The sequence below is a fragment of the Notolabrus celidotus genome, chromosome 18 (genome assembly GCF_009762535.1).
Source record: "Notolabrus celidotus isolate fNotCel1 chromosome 18, fNotCel1.pri, whole genome shotgun sequence".
NCBI classification, from domain to species: Eukaryota; Metazoa; Chordata; class Actinopteri; order Labriformes; family Labridae; genus Notolabrus; species Notolabrus celidotus.
The window spans coordinates 20747887-20768506 of record NC_048289.1 but is presented as its reverse complement, the minus strand read 5'-3'; the positions used below and the strand labels follow the sequence as shown (position 1 = coordinate 20768506).

The 20620-nt window shown below is 40.9% G+C and overlaps 1 protein-coding gene across 1 annotated transcript in view; it reads left to right on the top strand.

Annotated features, from left to right (window-relative positions):
* The window catches only part of LOC117830342 (A disintegrin and metalloproteinase with thrombospondin motifs 14), a 90579-nt gene that overhangs the window by 10455 nt on the left and 59504 nt on the right, over positions 1-20620 (top strand). Inside the window, exons 2-3 of the mRNA XM_034708436.1 lie at positions 963-1122; positions 1501-1949. Of these exons, the coding sequence (XP_034564327.1) occupies positions 963-1122; positions 1501-1949 (609 nt within the window). The remainder of the gene's footprint in view (positions 1-962; positions 1123-1500; positions 1950-20620) is intronic.

Sequence of the window (20620 nt, the reverse complement as noted above, 5' to 3'; positions counted from 1 at the left end):
TTGTGTCAAAGTGAAAGGTTGTTTTATTTCTCTGTAATTTATGTCTTTGATTCTTAAGGCAATAGATTATTTTTTGTTTATTTTAATGGTTGCCTGATCTATGCGTAAACCATAATGTCATATTTCGATCATGTTGAAGTTGATTTCTCCCTTCTCTCCCACAGGCTTGTGCACAGGAACTTCTTGACCCCACCACTCTACAATTACTGCCATTATGTTTGTGGACTAATGTAAACATGTCTGAGTTATTACTCTGCATCTGGAGCTGTAAGAGTTTATTTTAACCATCTTTTAAACAGAGCATAGTTTTAAAGAGCGAGCACTAGGTGTGAATGTGGACTTTTATTTCACAGGATATATGGTAGAAGAGATTATATCCTAGAGTTAGAGAAAAAAAAAAGTCGCTTGGCTAAACGTGTGGTTGTCTGGTGGAGAGCAGGCGCTCCCACTGTTGGCTGCTCGTGGCTTCAAGTGGAGCAGTGGAGAGTCCCGCAGCAGAACCATTGGTGCGTAATGGTGCACGACTGGACGGCAGATGTTTCAACACTGGGACACTCTGTCTCTGCACACTTTATCTGAACTCATCCGACTTTTTTTCCCCGGCGTAGGCGTGCGTTAACTTGCTCTCCTGCCTTTTTAGAAAGTTATCAGAGGAAAGGAGAGGTCGAAGGAGAGGAGGAGAAGAAGAAGGAAAAAAAAAAAAAAGTGGGCTCCCTCTTCAAACCGTCCCGGTTTTTACCGGGGAGTTGTCGTCATCAGCACCCCAGTTGTCTCCCCCCTTTGCTCCCTAAATGGATGGGGCAGTCTTGGTCTCTGCAGTTCAGCACAGGCCAAAAGATTGGAAACAACTTGTGAATATCCGAGAGTTTGGCGTCTAGAGGGGAAAGCTCAGAAATGCCCGGCTGCCTCGCTAAAGCTAAACTCTGAGGACTTCTCTCCTGCATTTGTGTGTTTTTTGTCAGGAGGAAGGACTCTGCTCAGAGTTTGCAACAGAAAGGAAAAGTCAGCGCTGGAGTGGCAGCTTTCACACTACAGCCCTCGCTATGGATTGTATGTATTTATTGATGTGCTTTTCACTAAGTCAGTTATTTTTGGATCATATTTTCGCTGCAGAAACGCAAGGTGAGTTCTCCCATTTTCTCCTTTACTTTTGCACTGTGTGTAGAAATGCACTTCAGAGTCTAATTGTATGGGGTAAAGACAAAAATTAAGGAGCTTTTTTATTTATAGAAATGTGAACAGAAGTCTGACAGCCTCACTGATCTGGACACAGTGTGTTAAAGTCCTTAATTCTTGCCTTTTTCTTATTAATGAATAGAGGATAACTTGAACTGCTTATGCTTATTATACTTATATACATCATATTAAGATCAGTCCTTTCCTTCATGACACAGCATGTATTTTCAGCCAACTTTACAACTTTTACCATAGACTGTATTCACAGGAACTTGCCATAGCTCTATGAATGTGACCCTCACTTGTCACTGTTTGTCCCATCAGAAAAACTCTCTGGAAAGTTAAGTGAATATGGTCTCATCGTGCCATTCAGCACAGACTCCCACGGCCGCTACATTTCTCACGTGGTCTCTTCTGGAAGTGGAAGTAAAAGTGATGCCGCCACTGCTACTGCTGCTGCTGCTGCTGCTGATGATGATGCCGCCTCCAACTTTGGCAGTAGAAAAAGAAGGGTGGCCCGGGGTGCCCCCAAGATGCCCACGGTCACCCCTGCATCGGCTCAGCACTTGTTTTTCAATGTCACTGTTTTTGGGAAGGAACTGCACCTCCGACTGAGGGCCAACAGGAGGCTTGTGGCCCCGGGAGCTTTTGTGGAATGGCAGGAGGACTTTGTTGAAAAGGCGAAGGAGCGGATCCATGGGGACTGTGTTTTCACGGGGGACGTGAGCGACATGCCAGAGGCCTCAGTGGCTATCAGCAACTGTGATGGATTGGTAAGCCACTAGTGCACACTTTAATTATTAGTTAGTTTGAGACAGATGAAGCCAGAAGCAAAGATGATTACCTTTATTGGCTTAGTCTGAGACATATGTTGAGTGTCATTTATTGGCATCTATTTATTCTGTTTTAGAGAGTCCTCAGCAGTGGCCACTTAACATACTTTAGGACCCAAGCATGCACGTGCACCTCACTCTTACATAATCAATCCATTAAAGCAGGCACCTCTAACTCTAACTGAAGCAGTAAGAGCGAGCAAAAAACTTAAGTCTGCATGCTGTCAAATCAAAACAATGAGCTGAAAGACACTAACGTGTTCAGTAAGGCTGAGGGAGCTGTAGAATAGGGTTCTCTGAGTGTTAATTATCATGATTGAACTCCTTCACAGCACAGGTTTTATCTCTTTATTGATGAAATGTCAACCAAAAAGCTTTTCAGAATTAGCATAAATTAGCTACAATCTATATAGCCTTATCTAATGGATCAAGCCATTGAAACATAGAAGTCCCCACAGGTCTTTGGGGGTATTATGGGTCGAAACATCCCAGAGTAAAACCTGGCTACCACTGGAAACTGACTTGGGTCCAAGCTTAAGTATAAAGTGAAAGAAAACCAAAAACATTTAGAAGCAACCTCTAAAAAACCTGCAGGAGCCGCGTGGTCGACTCCAGTGAATGTAGAGTGGAATATCACTATGCAGCAGCTGCTCAAAGCATCCTTAGCGTTGGCTCATTGTCAGTAATGGTTTTCAAATCCTATCAAGGTAAAAATTATTTCACAAGGCAAGGCCACAATCCCAGCAGACCTACTCTTCATCCAGAGCATTGTGTCGCCTCCATGACTGCTAATCTCTTCATCACTCTGCTTAAGGGCAGTCATTGGGTCGTGCTGTGATAGAGCAGACCGCTGGGAGGTGAGCTGAGCCACTAATGGATGTTTGCAGTCGAGCAAATTAGAGTGAATTTTCAAACATGCATGTGACATTCGAATTGGCAGGTTGACCAGAGCGAGGCTACTCTTTAGTTTTTCCGTGTCAGGTCTCTGAGTTGTTGTGACAGAAATAATGTATGGAATGGGAGGAGAGATAACCTTTTGACCCTTGAGATTTTGAATACCTCAGAACGAGAACAGAAACACTCAGAGTTATGAGTCCTTTATTTAACTATGACACCCTTTGACTCTTAAAGTGGGAAGACTTCAGTTCTTTATTTGAATACTTGGCCGCAATGAGACTCTTTTGGCTAGATTTTCCACAAACCAAAAGTCAAGTGTCTTGATATATTTGATAGGACAGTTCAGCTATTCATGCTGCATCATCTCTATATCATCTCTGCTACATCTCCTTCCTCTCATTATTTTTCTGCAATAATAAGCGAACTGTGCTGAAGCTGAGAGGTTAAAATATGGCCTGAGTGGATATCTCAGAGTTGTTTCATTTATCTTAATGTAATAACAGTGAGTGGTCTGTGTGAACAATGCCATGCTGTGTCTAATCACAAGTAATTTCCTGAAAGGCTTGTGTGTGTGTCCTTCAGTGACTGGGAGCTAAAAGTGACACAGTGGCCCCTTGCAGCACCAAGAGGCACAAAGCTGGATTCAGCTCACAATATGATATGCAAGATTTTAAACATGGTTTTTACAATCCCTGGTGCACATAAGTAATCCTTTGTAGTGCTCTTGGATACCCAACAAAACGGCTGCTTCTACAAATGTAGAAGTTCAACAACAGTCTTGTGTTAACTCTCTTTTGCTAGCCTTTATCCTGTTAGCTTATGTTTCTTAACCTCCAGGGTAAAGAAAAATATGCTTCTGTAAAAGTTCCCCAAAACAGTAGTCCCTTAAATGGCCACCGGAGGCTCTAGCAGTGATGGATTTCCATGGAGCACACTCACTTTTAGGCTTCATGTTACAAGCTGTAAATAATGCATTGATTTGAGTGACTGTTCAATTACACTAGCTATCTCCTCAGTTAATTGGAGCCATTGAACCTTGGGGCTCTTAGAAACCAAAATGGTGTCAACCCAAATCAGCCAAAAATCAGCCAGCCCTTAGGCTTTCACAGTAGTCCATCGTTTAAAGTATGATGTTTTTCACTGAACAACTCAGTTTTAAGCTAATATTTTAAATGTTTTTATTCCATGCTGTGAGTATATTTACGGGGACGTAAAGCTATAGCATCTCACTCTAACAAATATCAAAATTTAAAAGATGTTTTCTAAGAATTCTCCAACTATAACTCATATGATTTTGCTAGCAGCATCTGTTTTCTAAACTAAACCAATGCAGTTCACCGTTTTTCAGCGCTAAGCGACTTTAGCACAAAGAAGCACCTTTGGCGTTAGCTGTTTTTTGTCAAGGCACTCAGCGCTGTCAGTTGACAATAGTTCAAGTTTTAGAACACTGCTTGGCATCAAGACCATTTCTCCATAACTGAGCGATGAAAATTTAAGAACGAGCAGACTTCTGATATCAAGTCTGAAAACAACAATGGTGGAGGTCTGGACATAAGAGAAATGTACCACACTTTTTAAGGGTATATTTTCCAGGTCTAGAGCTGCTGCTAATGCTGCTTCATGTTGTCTATAAATTATTTTTGTGTTTTGTTTATAAAATTCCATTGAACAAAAACAAATATACATATACAGATTATTTGAAAACAGAATTAATGTTCACTACTAAGGAAGGCGGAAGTGTTACTGTTATGAGGTTACAACTTTTGTAACCTCGTAACAGTAACTGCTGGTGAGAAGGATACTGAAATTGAAGTTGTGAGGGCTGAAAGTACAAAAACTGCTTTTAGTGGACACAGGCCCTAAAGGTGCATTGTTTTTCTGATGTGTCCACTTTGAGGTCAATGAAATGAATGCACCTGACAAACAGAATGATTTGTGCATGTCTTGCAAACAGTCATGCCAACAGAGAATCAAGATTGCTGTATGATTGCAGACTGGGATGTGTGAGGGTAACAATTCCTATGAATTGAAAATATTTGCCTCAGGTAATGGATTTTGGCTTCTGGGCAAAGACATATAATTTTGCAACGTATTGAATTGGGTTTTTAGATACATCTGACAATCCAATGCATCTTGGATTATGGTCATTCCAATATGTCAAAGAATTATTCATACCATGCATGGCACTCAAATGTAAAGTGGTATACAGCCGGGTGAGAATTTTTTTGGGAGAAAAGGCAAAAATACAAACAATATATCCCTCAATAACTGTTGTATTGACTATTCAGAAGACCACCCTGTTGCTAGATGGTGGAATGGTAAGCTCTCATTCAAACACCCCCTTTCCTCACCATGAATATAGGTTTTGAAAGAAGTCCACAACTTTTCGAGAATGTTTCTCTTCCCAGTTTCACAAACTAAAATAATGTTGGGTTTGTCTAAAGCCTGGATTTGTAGAGGAAGGAGGCAGCAAAGAAAATAACAGAATTTTCTATGAAATCACCAGCAAAACTATGAGAACCAAAGTTTTGACTTTTCCTCTTCATAAGATGCTGAATTTTAGCTTTAACTGCTCTCAACTGTTGCTATTAACTTTAACTAATGTCATATTTTGAAGCTTTTAGCAGACAGCTACGACTTTCAATCACCTCGACTGTGTGTGTGGGAGCAGAACTCTCATACACTCCATTATGAAATAGATATGAATACTCACTGAATTGTGTGCGAAGTCATACTTGAAGTCTGCAGCCACACACTTAGGGAATATTGTCCATGCGTTTCCTTGCATCAAAGCCAACATAAACATCGACCTGTCTGTGCATGCAGGAGTGTCTGGGAAGCATTTGAAGATGAACAGACAGCTCGCAGGCAAATTATTTAGTCTAAAGTGTCGGCTTGATGCAAGGACATGGCGGAGATCATGTCTGATGAAAGGCAGAGTTGAAAAGAAATGAGCACATTAATCATGAACAGAGGTTGCCACATGCAGGCCACATCTTTGAGACGTATTGTGCTGCTTGTTATTTCATCTTCAAAAGTATGTTAGATGTGCTTGATTTTGGGGGGAAAAAATGCTTGTTCAAAAAGGACGAGATGTTAATCACAAATGCCAGGTTCTGTTTTATGTTTTTTATACCATCATGTACATTCCTGAAAAGAAAACACTCAGTCTAGAACAGCACAGCAGTTTTTTAGGTACTATACACCAGTATCACATCTATGTGATATTATCTGACAGTGGTTAGCTACATTTTGTTCTACTAGCATCTGCTTGCTTAGGTTTTGCTCTTATAGCTCCTGCTATGCTACTTGCTATCGTTCATGTTCATGCTAGCTTATATCCTGCTTTTGTTTTGTGTGGCATCCAGATTTTTTTGTTCTTTTAGCTGTTGTTGTTTTGCTAGCTTAGGTTTTTATAGCAAAATGTGGTCATCCTTACTGAAAAGATCAGACATGATGAACACAACTTAAATAAGTGTCTTTACTCCATTTTCAAATGCGTGTTGGTCCAAGAATATATATATTTTTTTCAGCTTTTGCTCTCGTAGCGTCTGATTTGCCGTGGCGTTATCCTGCTATCTTTTATTCTAGCTTTGTCTCCTTTTAGTGTCTGGTTCCTTAGTGTTATCTTGCTAGTTTTCGCCCTTGCGCTATCCTGCTAACTTTTATGCTAGCTTTGTCACTTGTAAGCTTCTGCTTCCTAAAGGCTGATTTATACTTCTGCGTCTCCCCTACACAGCAGGGGCTGACGCGTACATGAGCTCCACATACTTGTGCGTCGATGTGTCCGTGTCGCGCATAAATTCTCCTCCGAAATGCTTGCGGACTGTGCGGTCTCTCTGATAGTCGGTCACCTGCTAGTTACATTTTGGAGGAGGTGTACCTCAGCTACATGCGTAGGCCTCTGCGTAGATACGGGAGCTACGCGGACCCCCGGCGTAGGCTACGCCGTTGATTCGACGCAGAAGTATAAATCAGCCTTAAGTGTTACCCTGCCAGCTTCTGTCCAAGAGAGATCGGGTTCTGCTGTCTTTTTTGCTAGCTTCTAATCTGCTTTGCTAGCTTTTGTTGGTTTTTGCTATTCAAGCGTTAAAAGCTCAAATGTGACACAAATATGTATTCCGTATGTCTTTAAGTCAATCTTTAGAAATATATTTATTTACGCTACCATTTTAAAAATGAGCACAAAAGCCAGATGTCAGCCACTTTTTCTCCATCTTCTGTTCTTGTAGCTTCTGATATGCTAGGTGTCACCAGCTAGCTTCTGCTGGGCTTTGCTAGCTTCCAGCTGTCAGTTCTTCTTTCGCTAAAGCTCAGAAGTGATTTTGATAACTGCAGTGCCTCCCCAACAGTGGCAACCGCCCCTCCTTGGAAGTTCAGTTATTTTTATTTTCTATATAGCGCCAGATTACAGCTGAAGTAATTCAAGGATACCTCTCTTATAGATCAGGTCTATACCTTGTTCTTTTATCAAACAAACTAAATATCCTTATGTAATTTATCTTTTTTATATGACAGGATGTCATTTCTGTCTACATGGCCTTGCGTCTACAACGCTCATCTGCTCTCTGTATCGCACATGGCAGAGCTCCGCCCCGATGCGCACACAGACACACAAACACGTGCGCTCGCAAACACACAAACATGTGCACGCACACACACACACACACACACACACACACACACACACACACACACAGACGAGTACACTCCATACAGCGGACTGAGGAGGGAAAAAAAAGTCGCCACCACCACAAGAAAAAGCACTCTCAGGGACATCTCTGTGAGGATGGCAACACTCTCCTGCGAGTAGCAGCTGGAGTAGATCTCCTGCTCCGGGTCCACGTACAGAAAAGAGCCTGAGTGCTCCACGCTCTGCCCTTGACAAGCAGCAAAAGTCCAGTCATCATCATATTTCCAGTTTTGACCTAGCTTGGCTGAAAGATAGATAGATAGAAGAAACATCCAACACCATGACCCCCCCCCCCCAAGTGCACAGACTTGAATTGTGCACCAATTTTTTCAGTTGTTTCGACTGAATTTCCTTTATTCTCTTTGCTATGACTGTGCTCTCTCCACTGAGGACGCTCCCACAGAGATCCCCAATAGCAAAGCATGACATCACCAGAAACAGATTACGTTAACTGAGTCTCCTGCCATGCGCCTGGAGGCGCCAGATTTATGCCATTCCAAGCACATGACTGATGAGCCATGCATACAGTAAAGCTGCGTATTAATCTGATATCTTTTGAATGTATTTGGTCACACAGCTCCACCAGACTTCCAGCTGTGGTTGCAGGGAATGGCATGTTAGATTGTCCTGTCTGGGATATCTTCCTCTCCTAGTAGGTGACAACAGCTGTGCGCCCCCAGGCAAGCATGAGCTATTGTTGTCAAGATACGAGTGATGGCTATGATTAAACCAGTGCTGCTCATGTGATGGGAATTAGCACAGATGAGGGGCTGATTGAATTACATGTGCGATGGAAACACGAGTGCCAGACAAGCACCAGTCTGAAGAGTGCTATTTCTGTGTCCATCAGTTAAAAAGAGAGAGAGATACCTAGCAACAGTCAGCAGTCTGCCTGCTTTTTTGGGGGGATGGGGGTGCAGTTTTCCATTCGTTGGAGATGGAAAATGCTTGCATAGATTCTTCTATTCATAAAAGTTTGAAGGGAATTCTGTATAGGGCTGGTCCCGATCCAGTATTCCAGGATCCTCTGGCATTCCAGGACTCTGCTGGCGCGTAGATAAAGTCACTAAATTAAGAGTTCCATCAGTGGAAGCCCGCCGACTCAGCCAGTAATGTGATTGATTTCATCTGAGTCTGATCGGTGTTTGCAGACACTTAAGCATGTCTGTCCAAATACGTGCCCATTCAAACGCACACAAGGCTGCATACCTGCACACACAGATATGCACACGCTCAAACATTTACACACAGAGGCACCAGTGGAGGCTTCTGCAGGGGCAATGATGCAGTAGATGAATGAACTTGTGATTTGCACTTCTATAGATGCACCTACTGTGACCATGACTACTTCCTATTGTATTAAAACTGTCTCTGCCTCTACTATTTCTACTACTGCTACTATCCTCTGTTGCTCCAGGCACTCTCTGTAGAGTTTCTACATTTTCCACTAGTCCTTTGACCACTTAGACTCCTCGTTGTCATGGCCTTAAAATACTGTAACAGGTATGCCTTCTTCTATTACTGCAAACATAAAATACTATACCATAAGTGTGACTGCCAACTCTACTACTATACAACAACTATAACTACTACTACTACTACTAGTAGTAGTACTACTACTACAACTATAACAACTACTACTACTACTTCTACTACAATTACTACTACTACTACTACTACAACTATAACTACTGTCTACATTACTACTACTGCTACTGTCTACACTACTGCTTCTATAACTACTACTACTACTATTACTACTACCACTTCTACTACTACTGTCTACATTACTTCTACTGCTACTGTCTACACTACTACTACTACTACTACTATTGCTTCTACAATAACTTTTATTACTACTATTACTACTACTACTATTACTACTACTATTACTACTACCACTTCTACTACTACTGTCAACATTACTTCTACTGTCTACACTACTACTACTACTTCTACTACTACTACTACTACTACTGCTTCTACAATAACTATTACTACTACTACTAATACTACAACTATTTCTACTATTACTACTACCACTTCTATTACTACTGTCTACATTACTACTACTGCTACTGTCTACACTACTACTACTGCTACTGTCTACACTACTTCTACTGCTACTGTCTACATTACTTCTACTGCTACTGTCTACACTACTACTACTACTTCTACTACTACTACTACTACTGCTTCTACAATAACTATTACTACTACTACAACTATTTCTACTATTACTACTACTACTGTTACTACTACCACTTCTATTACTACTGTCTACATTACTACTACTGCTACTGTCTACACTACTACTACTACTACTACTACTACTACTACTGTCTACATTACTACTACTACTACATCTGTGTCTAGTATTACTACTACTACTACTACTACTACGACTATTTCTACTATTACTAATTCTATTACTAGTACTATTACTACTTCTACTTTTACTATTACTACTACTACTGTCAACGTTACTACTACTGCTACTGTCCACACTACTACTTCTGCTACTTCTACTTCTACTATTACTACTACAACTATTTATATTACTACTACTACTACTACTACTACTACAACTATTTATATTACTACTACTTCTACTACTACTACAACTATTTATATTACTACTACTACTATTTCTACTACAACTACTTCTACTACTGGTTTATGTATTAACACAACACACCTTTGCAACAGGCACTTCTTTTGCATCCACTGTTAAGGCTGATTTATACTTCTGCGTCGCCCTGCGCAGCAGGGGCTGATGCGGACATGAGCCCCTCATACTTCTGCGTCGGTGTGTCTGTGTCGCGCAGCAATTCTCCGCCGAAACGCCTGAGGGCAGTGCGGTCTCTCTGATAGCCGGTCGCCTGCTTCCGGTCCCGCTACGATCTCTGTTTACTTTTCCACATCGATTCAGAGCGTGTTATGTTAATCTACAGCTGATACATGTTGCTGTTTATCATACAGACATGATTACATGAAGAATAGAGAGGAGGAGATCAAATACACGGCCGATGTGTGGCCGATGTCCGGGACCCCGGAAGTGCTGTGAATGCGGGAAAGACAAAGCCGTCGAGCGGACCAATCACAGGGCTTGCGGTCCGCGTCGGCTCTACGCCTAGTTACATTTTGGAGGAGGTGCACGTCAGCTACGTGCGTAGGCCTCTGCGTAGGTACGGGAGCTACGCGGACCTACAGCGTAGGTTACGCCGTCGATTCGACGCAGAAGTATAAATCAGCCTTTACTTCCTCTCTTTCTATGTATTTCTCCTCTTCCTTTTCTTTCTTCTCTCTGCTTCTTCTCCTTTTTAGTGTAGTTTTTCTTCTTCCTCCCTGCTTCCTTCTTGAATCCTTCTTTTACTTTGTCTTTTTCTTCATCTTCTTTGACATCTACATCTTCATCACAGTCTATATTTTCTTTCCTTTCCTCCTCATCTCTTGCATTTTCTTCCACTTTTCATTCATTGTTATACTTCTTAGTCTTCTTCTTTTTTGTTATCACCTTTTTCATCCTCTCCATCCTCTTCATCTTTGTCTCCTTTCTTTTGGATTCTATATTTTTTGTATTTTTCTTCCTAATTCATCTTCTGCTTTTTCTTCTTTATTGCTTCCCCTTCTCCTCCATTATCTACAGCTTCCTCTTCTTTGTTTGTCATTTTCATCCTAATACCATTTCTTGTTCTCCTCTGCTTTTCTCTTCTAATCCCTTTTTCCTCCTTTCCTCTTCTGCTTCTCCATTGAATTGCTTTTCTTCCTCTTCTTTAATTTCCTCTCTTTTGTCGCGTTGATTCTTCTTTTTCTGTATTATCTTATCATTATCTTCCAATTTTTCGTCTTCATCATCCATTTCTTCTTCGTCCCTCTTCACTTTGTCATTTTTTTTCCTTCATGACCAGTGTCTTTTTTTTCTTCATCCTCATACTACTGGTTCTTTGAAGTAAAATATTTTCATACAAATTACAATTAGCTGCTTTTATCAATCTTCAATAAACTGCTTGCTTATGGATGCATTATTGTAATGTCTCTCTTTTTTTAATATTAACCATGTGCAGGTGAGTGCAAGTGATTATAAGTCCAATTTTCTCTTAATAATCCTCACCCTGATCACCAGCCGTGCTTGCCCTTTGTGGCCCGGCACCGTAAGATGTGAAAGCTCATAAAGAGGAAACAGGTAGTAATCCCCCACTACCACAAGCTGTCACATATGATTATTCCAAACCCGCAACTCTGCTGAGTCCAGCACCACTCAGCTGTGATTTCCTCTCCGGTGTATTGATCTACCTGGTGTTAGCACATAGGTTTTAATCCAGCACCACCAACATGTCCGTCACTGCCAGTATTTTACCAACTTGTATCTAATCTTGTCGTGTCAAAGGGGATGATTTCCTCAGAATTTAATAGAAATTGCTTCGTCGTGGATTTTTTTGAGTAAAATGAATACTTAAAGATAATCTCTTTATGTCTCTCTCTGTGTGTCTCTCATGTGTGGATCAACAAAGAACGTGCCTGGAACCATGTGCTTTGTTTTTAATCAATGTGCCACAAATTGCAGGTTAAGCCCCTGGAATGATGCCTGGACTTCGATTTTCTTGCATGTTGCTGCTCAAACATCTGTAGCCTGCAGCAGCTGCCTCCATCTTTTAGTTATGTTCTTGACCTTTGTTACTTGAGATATCTCTCTCTAGATTTCCCTCAGTAGTGAACAAGAAAAAAACTGCAGTGTTTAATTGGTGCTTTACATGGAATGTATCAAACATGGACGTAGTCTCAGTTAGTGTTGTAGTCAAGACCACATTAACCGAGAACAAGACATGTCCGAGACCAGAGTGCACCGAGACCAAGACAAGACCAAGACCATATATATCAATGAAAAATCATTATGAGAGTAAACAAAATAAAATACTTCTGTTTGTTTTATTTAAGCTTGCTTTAAATACAATTGACGGCAACAAAAAAGGTTTGGTTTTGTCTTTGTTGCCTTTCTTTTGACTCCTTAAGTTTTGTTTTGTTTTGGTCCTCGTTAGTTTAACTTTCACTTTAGTTTAGAGTCAAAACTGTGTTTTCTGTTGCCTGTGATCTCAGCAGAGGTTGGAGGTCGTAGCTGAGCAGGATTATTTTGTCAAGCCTTTTTTTCTCATTAGTTGTGCATTTTCTATTTTCTAATATTTGTAGTGTTTTTATCTGATGGGTTATAGGTGTTGACCTTGGTAATCCTTATGGCAGGTATTTGAATGTTATTGAAAGTCTAATTATTGCTTAATTAAACGTCTTAGCAGACATCTCTGGTCACGGGCACACAGTCTGTCCTCTTGTTGTCTGTCTCCATTCATTAATGCAGAGTGTAGGGGGCGTGTCACTCACCGTAGCACCGCGAAAGTCACGTTCGTAGCAGGTGAGGAAAAAAATGAATGAATTCAAAAAGGGGGGTTCTCTCTTATAACAGTAATGAAAGGGACACAGAGTGCATCAGTGGTGGTGTAGACCGGTCTCGATATAAAATACAGAGCCTGCCCAGTCCGAGACCGAGACAAGACAGAGTACAAATGCTTTCGATTCCGAGACGAGACCAAGACCTTAAATAAGCGACATCGAGACCATGACAGGTCTTGAGTACTACAACACTAGTCTCAGTGATGTCACACATTGGTTTCTAAAGAGGCGTTATGAAGCTAAACGATGGTGCTAAACAGCTACATCACACCCGTATGGCAGTCAACTCAGCTGTACCCTAATAATGCAAATACATGCTTGTCTCTTAGTCTTCATATCTTAAAAACAGATACGTTTAAAATAAATCACCCCCTGTACAGTGTGTAGGGGTAAAGAGATTAGCAACTAAGACCAGGGATTTACAGTATGCATGCACCCCATGTACAGAGGCTATAGTCCTCCTTGTTGCAGCAGTTGCTGAATTGACAACCCTTTACTACATGTCTTCCCCCTCTCTCTACTCCCCACATTTCCTTCCTCTCTGCAGATGTCCTTTCTAATGAAGACAAAATGCCCTGGCAAAAAAACATACTTTTCAAGCTAGCCTCAAGTGAACACTCGAGGAATTGCAGCGTTTAGTATTTGGGCACTGGCTCTTTTTTCTCACTACTTGAGGTTCCTGCTTTGTACTGTCCCCCACTTTTACAATTACTTGTGCCTTGGGTCTATCCTCTCAAGCAACCCAAACCCAATGCCCGCCTGTGAGCCTGTTCAAGCACAAGTTCTCTTTAACAGATTAATTCACATCTATATTTCCAGCAGTGCAGTGATTACACAAACTCCCACCTCATCTGTTCCTTGTCTTTGGGTTTATGTTGAACCAAACGGAGGAAAGGTCACCCTGAATTACATACAGTAAATATCAGCCTCCGAGGTTGCTATTACCAACATGTGGAATTTAGTGCAATGGTGAGCTTTGCTGTATTTGACTTTTTGAAGCAGCCACCCACTCCTTTTGGCTTCATTTGGTTTTTCAGTGAAGAGGCAAGAAATGTTGGCTGAACCAAACTCAGACAGAAATTGTACTTCAAAGATTCTCATATTAATTATATTGAATATATTCATTATATTTAATTAGATTTATTATATCACATGCAGCAATTTTCCTTCTAGCTTTCTTTGAAGCATGATGTGAAATCTGAGCTGTCTTGTGATGCGCCATCCTCACACTCCAGGTAGTAACAATTCTAATAATTATTTTTTCACCAGTTGTGTGAGAGTCTCAAACTCCAGCTGGAGCTCTGAAAAATTGAAATTGAAAAAAAATGAAACTTTTCTCTGTGATATGTATGCAGAAGCCTGTTAGTACAAGAAAAGTTACAGAGCATGCAAGCTACCATCCATTGCATCTTGTTTATGGTTCATGCAAGGAAGTGCCATAAACTGATAGTTTAATGTCGCAGTATGGTAACTAGTTTACAAAGCAGATTTGAAGGCTCCAAATAGCTGTTGACGAACCCATGTGTGACATCATGGTGTCTTCATCCACTATTTACATGCAACAATATTATGTCTCTTTTGTTTGGAGACTACTTCTGATACAACTTACTGTATAATATTGCTACTGCACCTCCATCTTGAAGCCAAGCGACCAAGCTAGCCACATGCTTAAGCACACTTCTCACTTAGCCATAAAAACAGCCAAGATCCCTCTGTCTACTGCAAAACAGATAGCTGTGTTGGTTTGAAGCAGGCACTTATAGTTAATTAAAGTCCTATGACTCTTGATTGAGTGTTTGCTATGGTTTCCCACGCTTCTAATCTGCTTAAGAACGTTGTAGGGGCTGCATTTGTCAATCATGACATCACATCTCCTCTTTTAGCATATTATAACAAAGTGAACTTTCAGACACAAATCCGCATGATAAGAGCCAATATAATAACAGGAACCATTTTCCAGCTTTACACATTCCCCATCTTTCTGACATGTACTGCAGCTAGTTAGCAGAGGGAGCCCTACATGTTCAGGTCTCACTTTAAGGGAGCTGTCACACCTTCCGTATTTTTAATACAGTCTACAGATGAGACCCAGGCTTAGGGGCACAATTTTCCTCAGGGGTTGAGGTAACAGACTACCCTTTATGACAAGCTGTCAGTTTCCAGAGGAGAGATGTAGAGTTAGCTAAAAGGTTCTACTACAGCCATGCTATTTGTAGCTTAATGTCGACATCAGCTAGAAAGCTCATGGTGGCAAAGCCAACAAACTAATGTGAAAACAGGAGCATTAGCATTTTTCACCATCTATTGTTGGCGGTCGCAATATTGAAAATGCTGACTCAACCTGGCTGTGGGAAAACCTAACGTGAGGTAAAGAGGTGGAGTTGAGGTGGGCCTTTAGCCTCTTTGCTAACAGCTACAGTGTGCCGACTTTCAGTCACAATCCGCCCCTTTACGTCACACTATGCCTGGTTGAGTTCCGCATTTCCAATATGGCTGCCGCCACCGATTGGCTTCACAACAGTGCTCAGGAACAGATGGGTGATGTCACGGAGACTACGTCCATTATTTATACAGTCTATGCTTATTATGCATAACTCATAACCATAATGTCTTCAAACCGTATGAGTTAGGAGAAAACCTACCCCTGTACAGTGTATGGAAAGAGAAATAAAAAAGTCAGACCAAAATTGTTTTTTGTACAAGGCTGTAAACATGTTTATTTTAGCTGTAAAGACAGGCTTTTTAGAATGGGTGTGAATGTCGCTTCTTGTGCTTCTAGAGCCAGCCTCAAGTGGACACTTTAGGAACTGCAGTTTATAGCACTTCCACATTGGCATCACATTTCAAGACTGGAGGTTGCAGCTTGTTTATGCTTTACATGCTACAAACATACTATTGCTTGCAGCTAGCTGTGCTGAAGTTTTTGATTATTGGAGCTTTTTAAAGTTGTATGCAACCTCACAGTGAGCACCACACAGAGCTTAAAAACAACTCTGGTGCCACATTTACAGATGTAAAAGTGTAGTTATGAGAGTCTTCTGAAAAACATGACACTCCTGCCTTATTAAAGAACTGATTAACAGTTTGAAATGATAGAAAATAGCAAGAAAAAAACAACTGGTGGGGCTCCATGGCGCCGAAATCTAGATGTTTATTCAATCAGACTGACAACCCAAAACCCACTGATACTCAGTTTATATTGATAGTCAACACAGAAAAGCTGTAATCCCTTTTGAAGTGATTAACTATCATTTGTGTCAGCTTGATTTTAGGTTGTAGACAGCAGTAAATAACCTTTCAGAGATCTTCATTTAGAAACAGGAAGGATTTTCAGTGGACTGACGCCTTCCAAAATACAGAGATCAAGGCTGTGTTTTAAATATCCACTAACTTTATGTCCCCTCTTGACTCCTGACAGCAAACTGCCACCTTTCCCCCCGCTCAGAATTCCCCATGCAGTGTGCACATGTTTACATTTGGTTCCTCTGTAGGCCCTTCCAGATGCTGCTCTGTCTCTCTCTCTCTCACAGAGAGCCGGCTTCACTTTCCACCCTCTGCTGTAATAAGAGACCACAGAGGAAGTATTCGAGCATGTCTTACTTGGCATTTCCTGGTCGGAGGCTGGACAGATTCTTTCACTCCTCTTTGCTCTCGCTGTCACAAGTCAGGCCTTCACTTCACAGGGTTTGTGTTGTTGGCTCCAAGTGTCAGCACTGGGAGGATTTGAGAGGATTTCTCTTTATATAGGTTCAAAGATGTCTTGGCCGCACAGTTTTTGGACTTGTCTTTGCAGCTGTAAATACAAACAGTCTTCCCAAAACCGGGTTGAATGTGCCTTCCTCTTTAGTAAAATGATGTGCGGGTGGATGGATTATCTAAGAAAGGTGGAGGGATTAAAAAAAATGACTGCACAAGCATCAGAAAGATAAGAAATACTTAAACTTTAGCCTAGTTTGGTTCTTAAGCAGGGAATGCAACATTGCTTTTTCTTTATTTTTTTGCCTGTATTAGACACAGTTGGCAGTGTGTGACAGGAAACATGAGGGAGCACTGTTCCCTTGATAGATTTGAACACATTGTGCTGCAGTGTCCGTGATTAGCCCCAAAACTAGAAGGAAAAAACACATGACCTTTTTAGTGTCCGTACAGGCTCTTTCTCTCTCTGTCTCTATCGAAGGTTCACACATTTAGAAGGGTCTCTAAATTGCTCTCAGGTGTGGTGTGAATGTTTGTCTGGAGCCTCATTCTAGGACTGCTAACAGATTTGTATTTTAGCTAATCTTAATTGTATCCAGATTGATTTGTTTTCTTTGGGAAAGCCCAGTCTTTGGCCCTTACCGTGCTAAAAAATGAGATGTTATTAGTTAAACTAGCATAAATATTAATAGAATCATTGGTGTTTTCTGAATCAAAGGACTTTCCAGTAGCTTAGCTCCTTTATTGATCAAGTAGAGTGGCAGCGTCCACAAAAGCTATATTGTTACCACTTGCAACACAGCAACAATGCTGATGAAAAGGCATTGGGCCTCATTCACTAATAAATGCGTAGAAATGTTCTGGGGTGGGTGGGGGGGTTCAGGACTCGCAATTGTCATAAGCCAGGTTTTAAGGCCATATCTCTCGTATGAACCACAACATTTTAGCATAAACAGGATAGAGACTTCAGCTAAATATAACATAAAATATGCTCACCAACTAGACATCCGTTTCTTAGTACAGGGGTTCCCATAGTGGGGGTTGGGATCCCCTGGGGGGTCGCGAGACACAAATGGTCATGGGGTCATGAGATGTCTTCCAGACTTTTTTTTAAAGTTGTCTAAAGTAGTCAATTTTACCCATTATAATAAAAAAAATCTGCAAAAAAGTAGCTAACTTTGAAATAAAACTTGAAAATAGAAAAAGTGATGAGTTTTCTGCCTTTCTTTTTGCCAGATGGCTATATGACAGTCATCTGCCTTTTTTTCTTTTACTGAAAGTAGTTTAAATATGTCATGCATTTAGTTAAAAGAGTATGTGTTTACATTTTTTGAGAAAGTTGGTCGTCATCATTTGTGCTTACGCATGGTCTGAGGAAGTTCAATTTTTGTTCTCAGTGTAAGAAAAAATTCAAGTAAGAATATATTTATGAATCCCAGATTTGTGCTTTAAACGTTCGTACACACAGTTAAATCACGTATTTGTGCGTACGCACTGTTAGTGAATGAGGCCCATTACTTCAGTTGGTTCACTTGGAGTAAATGGCTTTTTTAAAGTGTATTTTTGGGCTTTATGCCTTTTATTGAGAGGACAGGACAATAGATAGAGTAGAAAACTGGGAGGGAAAGCGTGCCGCTGTACCTTATGTTGCTATCTTTTCTTTGGTGTAGCTTCAGTGCAGTTACATGTGATTGTTGTAGAGTGCTTACACCGTTCACTTTTTGTGCGTAACAATATCGGCACCACCTTTGTAGGTGAATTTGAATGCATGCCTTTGTAACTTCTACAGATGCACCTCTATCTGAAAGACCCATGAAATCAAGTTACTAAAACCAGGTGTGTCTTTGTCTTTACTGGCAACCTGCAATGTTACAAAGATGTCAAAATCCACAGTGTCATGAGTGCATCAGAGTGGCTGCAGCAGAATGCAACAAAGGAGAAACTTGACAGGGAAACTTTTCAGTGGGTGAGATGCTACGTTATTAGCATGCACGAGTAAAGCCTATGTTGTTACAAAAACAACACCAAGCAGAATGGGCGGTGATGTCAGACACACAAATCAAATCTCATCACATGTCCAACCTAAACAAACCCAATTGTCAACTCTGTGATTGATTGGATACTAAGAAGTAAAAGCTTTGTAAAACTGCTGATGATAACTATGCATGCATCCAAGCGAGAGTCAAGCTGGGTGTTAAACAGGGACAGCTTCTGACGGCTTGAAAACCATCTCACTCTGTGTTGAGGAAAAATGATCAATAACAATGGCCCATTCATGTATTAGAGACATTTTGTTATCTGGAGATATGCAGAAAGAAAGAACAACTAAACACACCAGACATTTATAATTACCTGCACTTAGAAAAAGTCAGGTTGAACTTAATAACTTGATTACCTGTGTAATTATAGCAACTGTCGAGCTCCAAGATTCACCTCACAAGAGCTGAAAACAACACATCTGATTTGTACCTAGAGTCCTCATATTAAGTAAAAAGTACAGTTGTGTTTCAGTCAGTGTAGGTGAATGTCCTCTGCTGAATAGAAAAAACAAGCCTTCAGTTACAGAGCTACAATTGCTTCAAGAGAACAACCTTGATGTTCCTTGAGCACTCCATTCAGAGTTGTACCTTCAGTTACTTTCAGTTTATAGCAATGAGGATATTTACTTCTTAGAATCAGAACATGCAAATATAATATTAAAGCATTCGTTAATGTGTCAAGCTCATGGACGGATGGATTGAAGAATGGATGGATTCGGACAGATAAATGATTAGATAAATGAATGGATGGATAAATGGATTGGTGGATGAATGCTTGGTTGGATTGATGAAAGACTTGATTGAATAGATAGGTTGGCATATGCATGGATAGCTAGATGAATGGATAAATGGATGGATGGATTGAGTGACAAAGTTATGGATGGACAGATGGTTGGGTGGATGGATGGATAGATGGTTTGGTCGATGGATAGCTGAATGGATGGATCAATGGATGGATAGCTGGATGGACTGAAAGCTGAATGGATGGATTGATGTTGGATTGCTGGATTGATTGAAAGCTGAATGGATGGTTGGATGGCTGGTTGGATGGATGGATGGATGGTTTGGTCGATGGATAGCTGAATGGATGGATAGCTGGATGGATTGAAAGCTGAATGGATGGATAGCTGGATGATGGACAGATGGTTGGGTGGATGGATGGATGGATGGATATTTGGATGGATAGATAGATGGTTTGGTCGATGGATAGCTGAATGGATGGATCAATGCATGGATAGCTGGATGGATTGAAAGCTGAATGGATGGATAGCTGAATGGATGGATCCCACACTGGGACTATGTAGACTGGACTGGGTTAAAGTTCTCGAGGACATTTCATGCGTCATATACAAGGTCTTTTCAGTTCTCGTAAGTAAAGTTAGAACTGAGTTCTAAGCACCAAAGAAGCCTTTCAGATGACAAATGAACATCTTCAAAAAGTCCACATACCCTTGGGATTTACATTTCAATGTGTCTGACCTACATGACTGAGCACTTGCACAAACATTATCTTCGATACTACAAGTAGAACTCAGGGTGAGAGGCACAGAACAACAAAGCCTGTGTCTGAGTCACACAGTTCACATTTTTATTTCAACATGCAGACTTTGCAAAGAGTTCATGTTGCTGCACCCATCTGTGGGTGTGTATCCCTCATGAGGGAATCTGGTTTGTAGAAATGTTGATGCATTGCTATTTAAAGCATTAGATTGCCACATTATTCAACACAAACCCAATGGTGCAATTCTTAACAGTCATTTTTAAGGCACATTTTTAAGAAGACGCGCCTTAGAGTTGGATTTGGCCTTCTGTCAATCGACTTTCTACATGCAGCTTGCTCC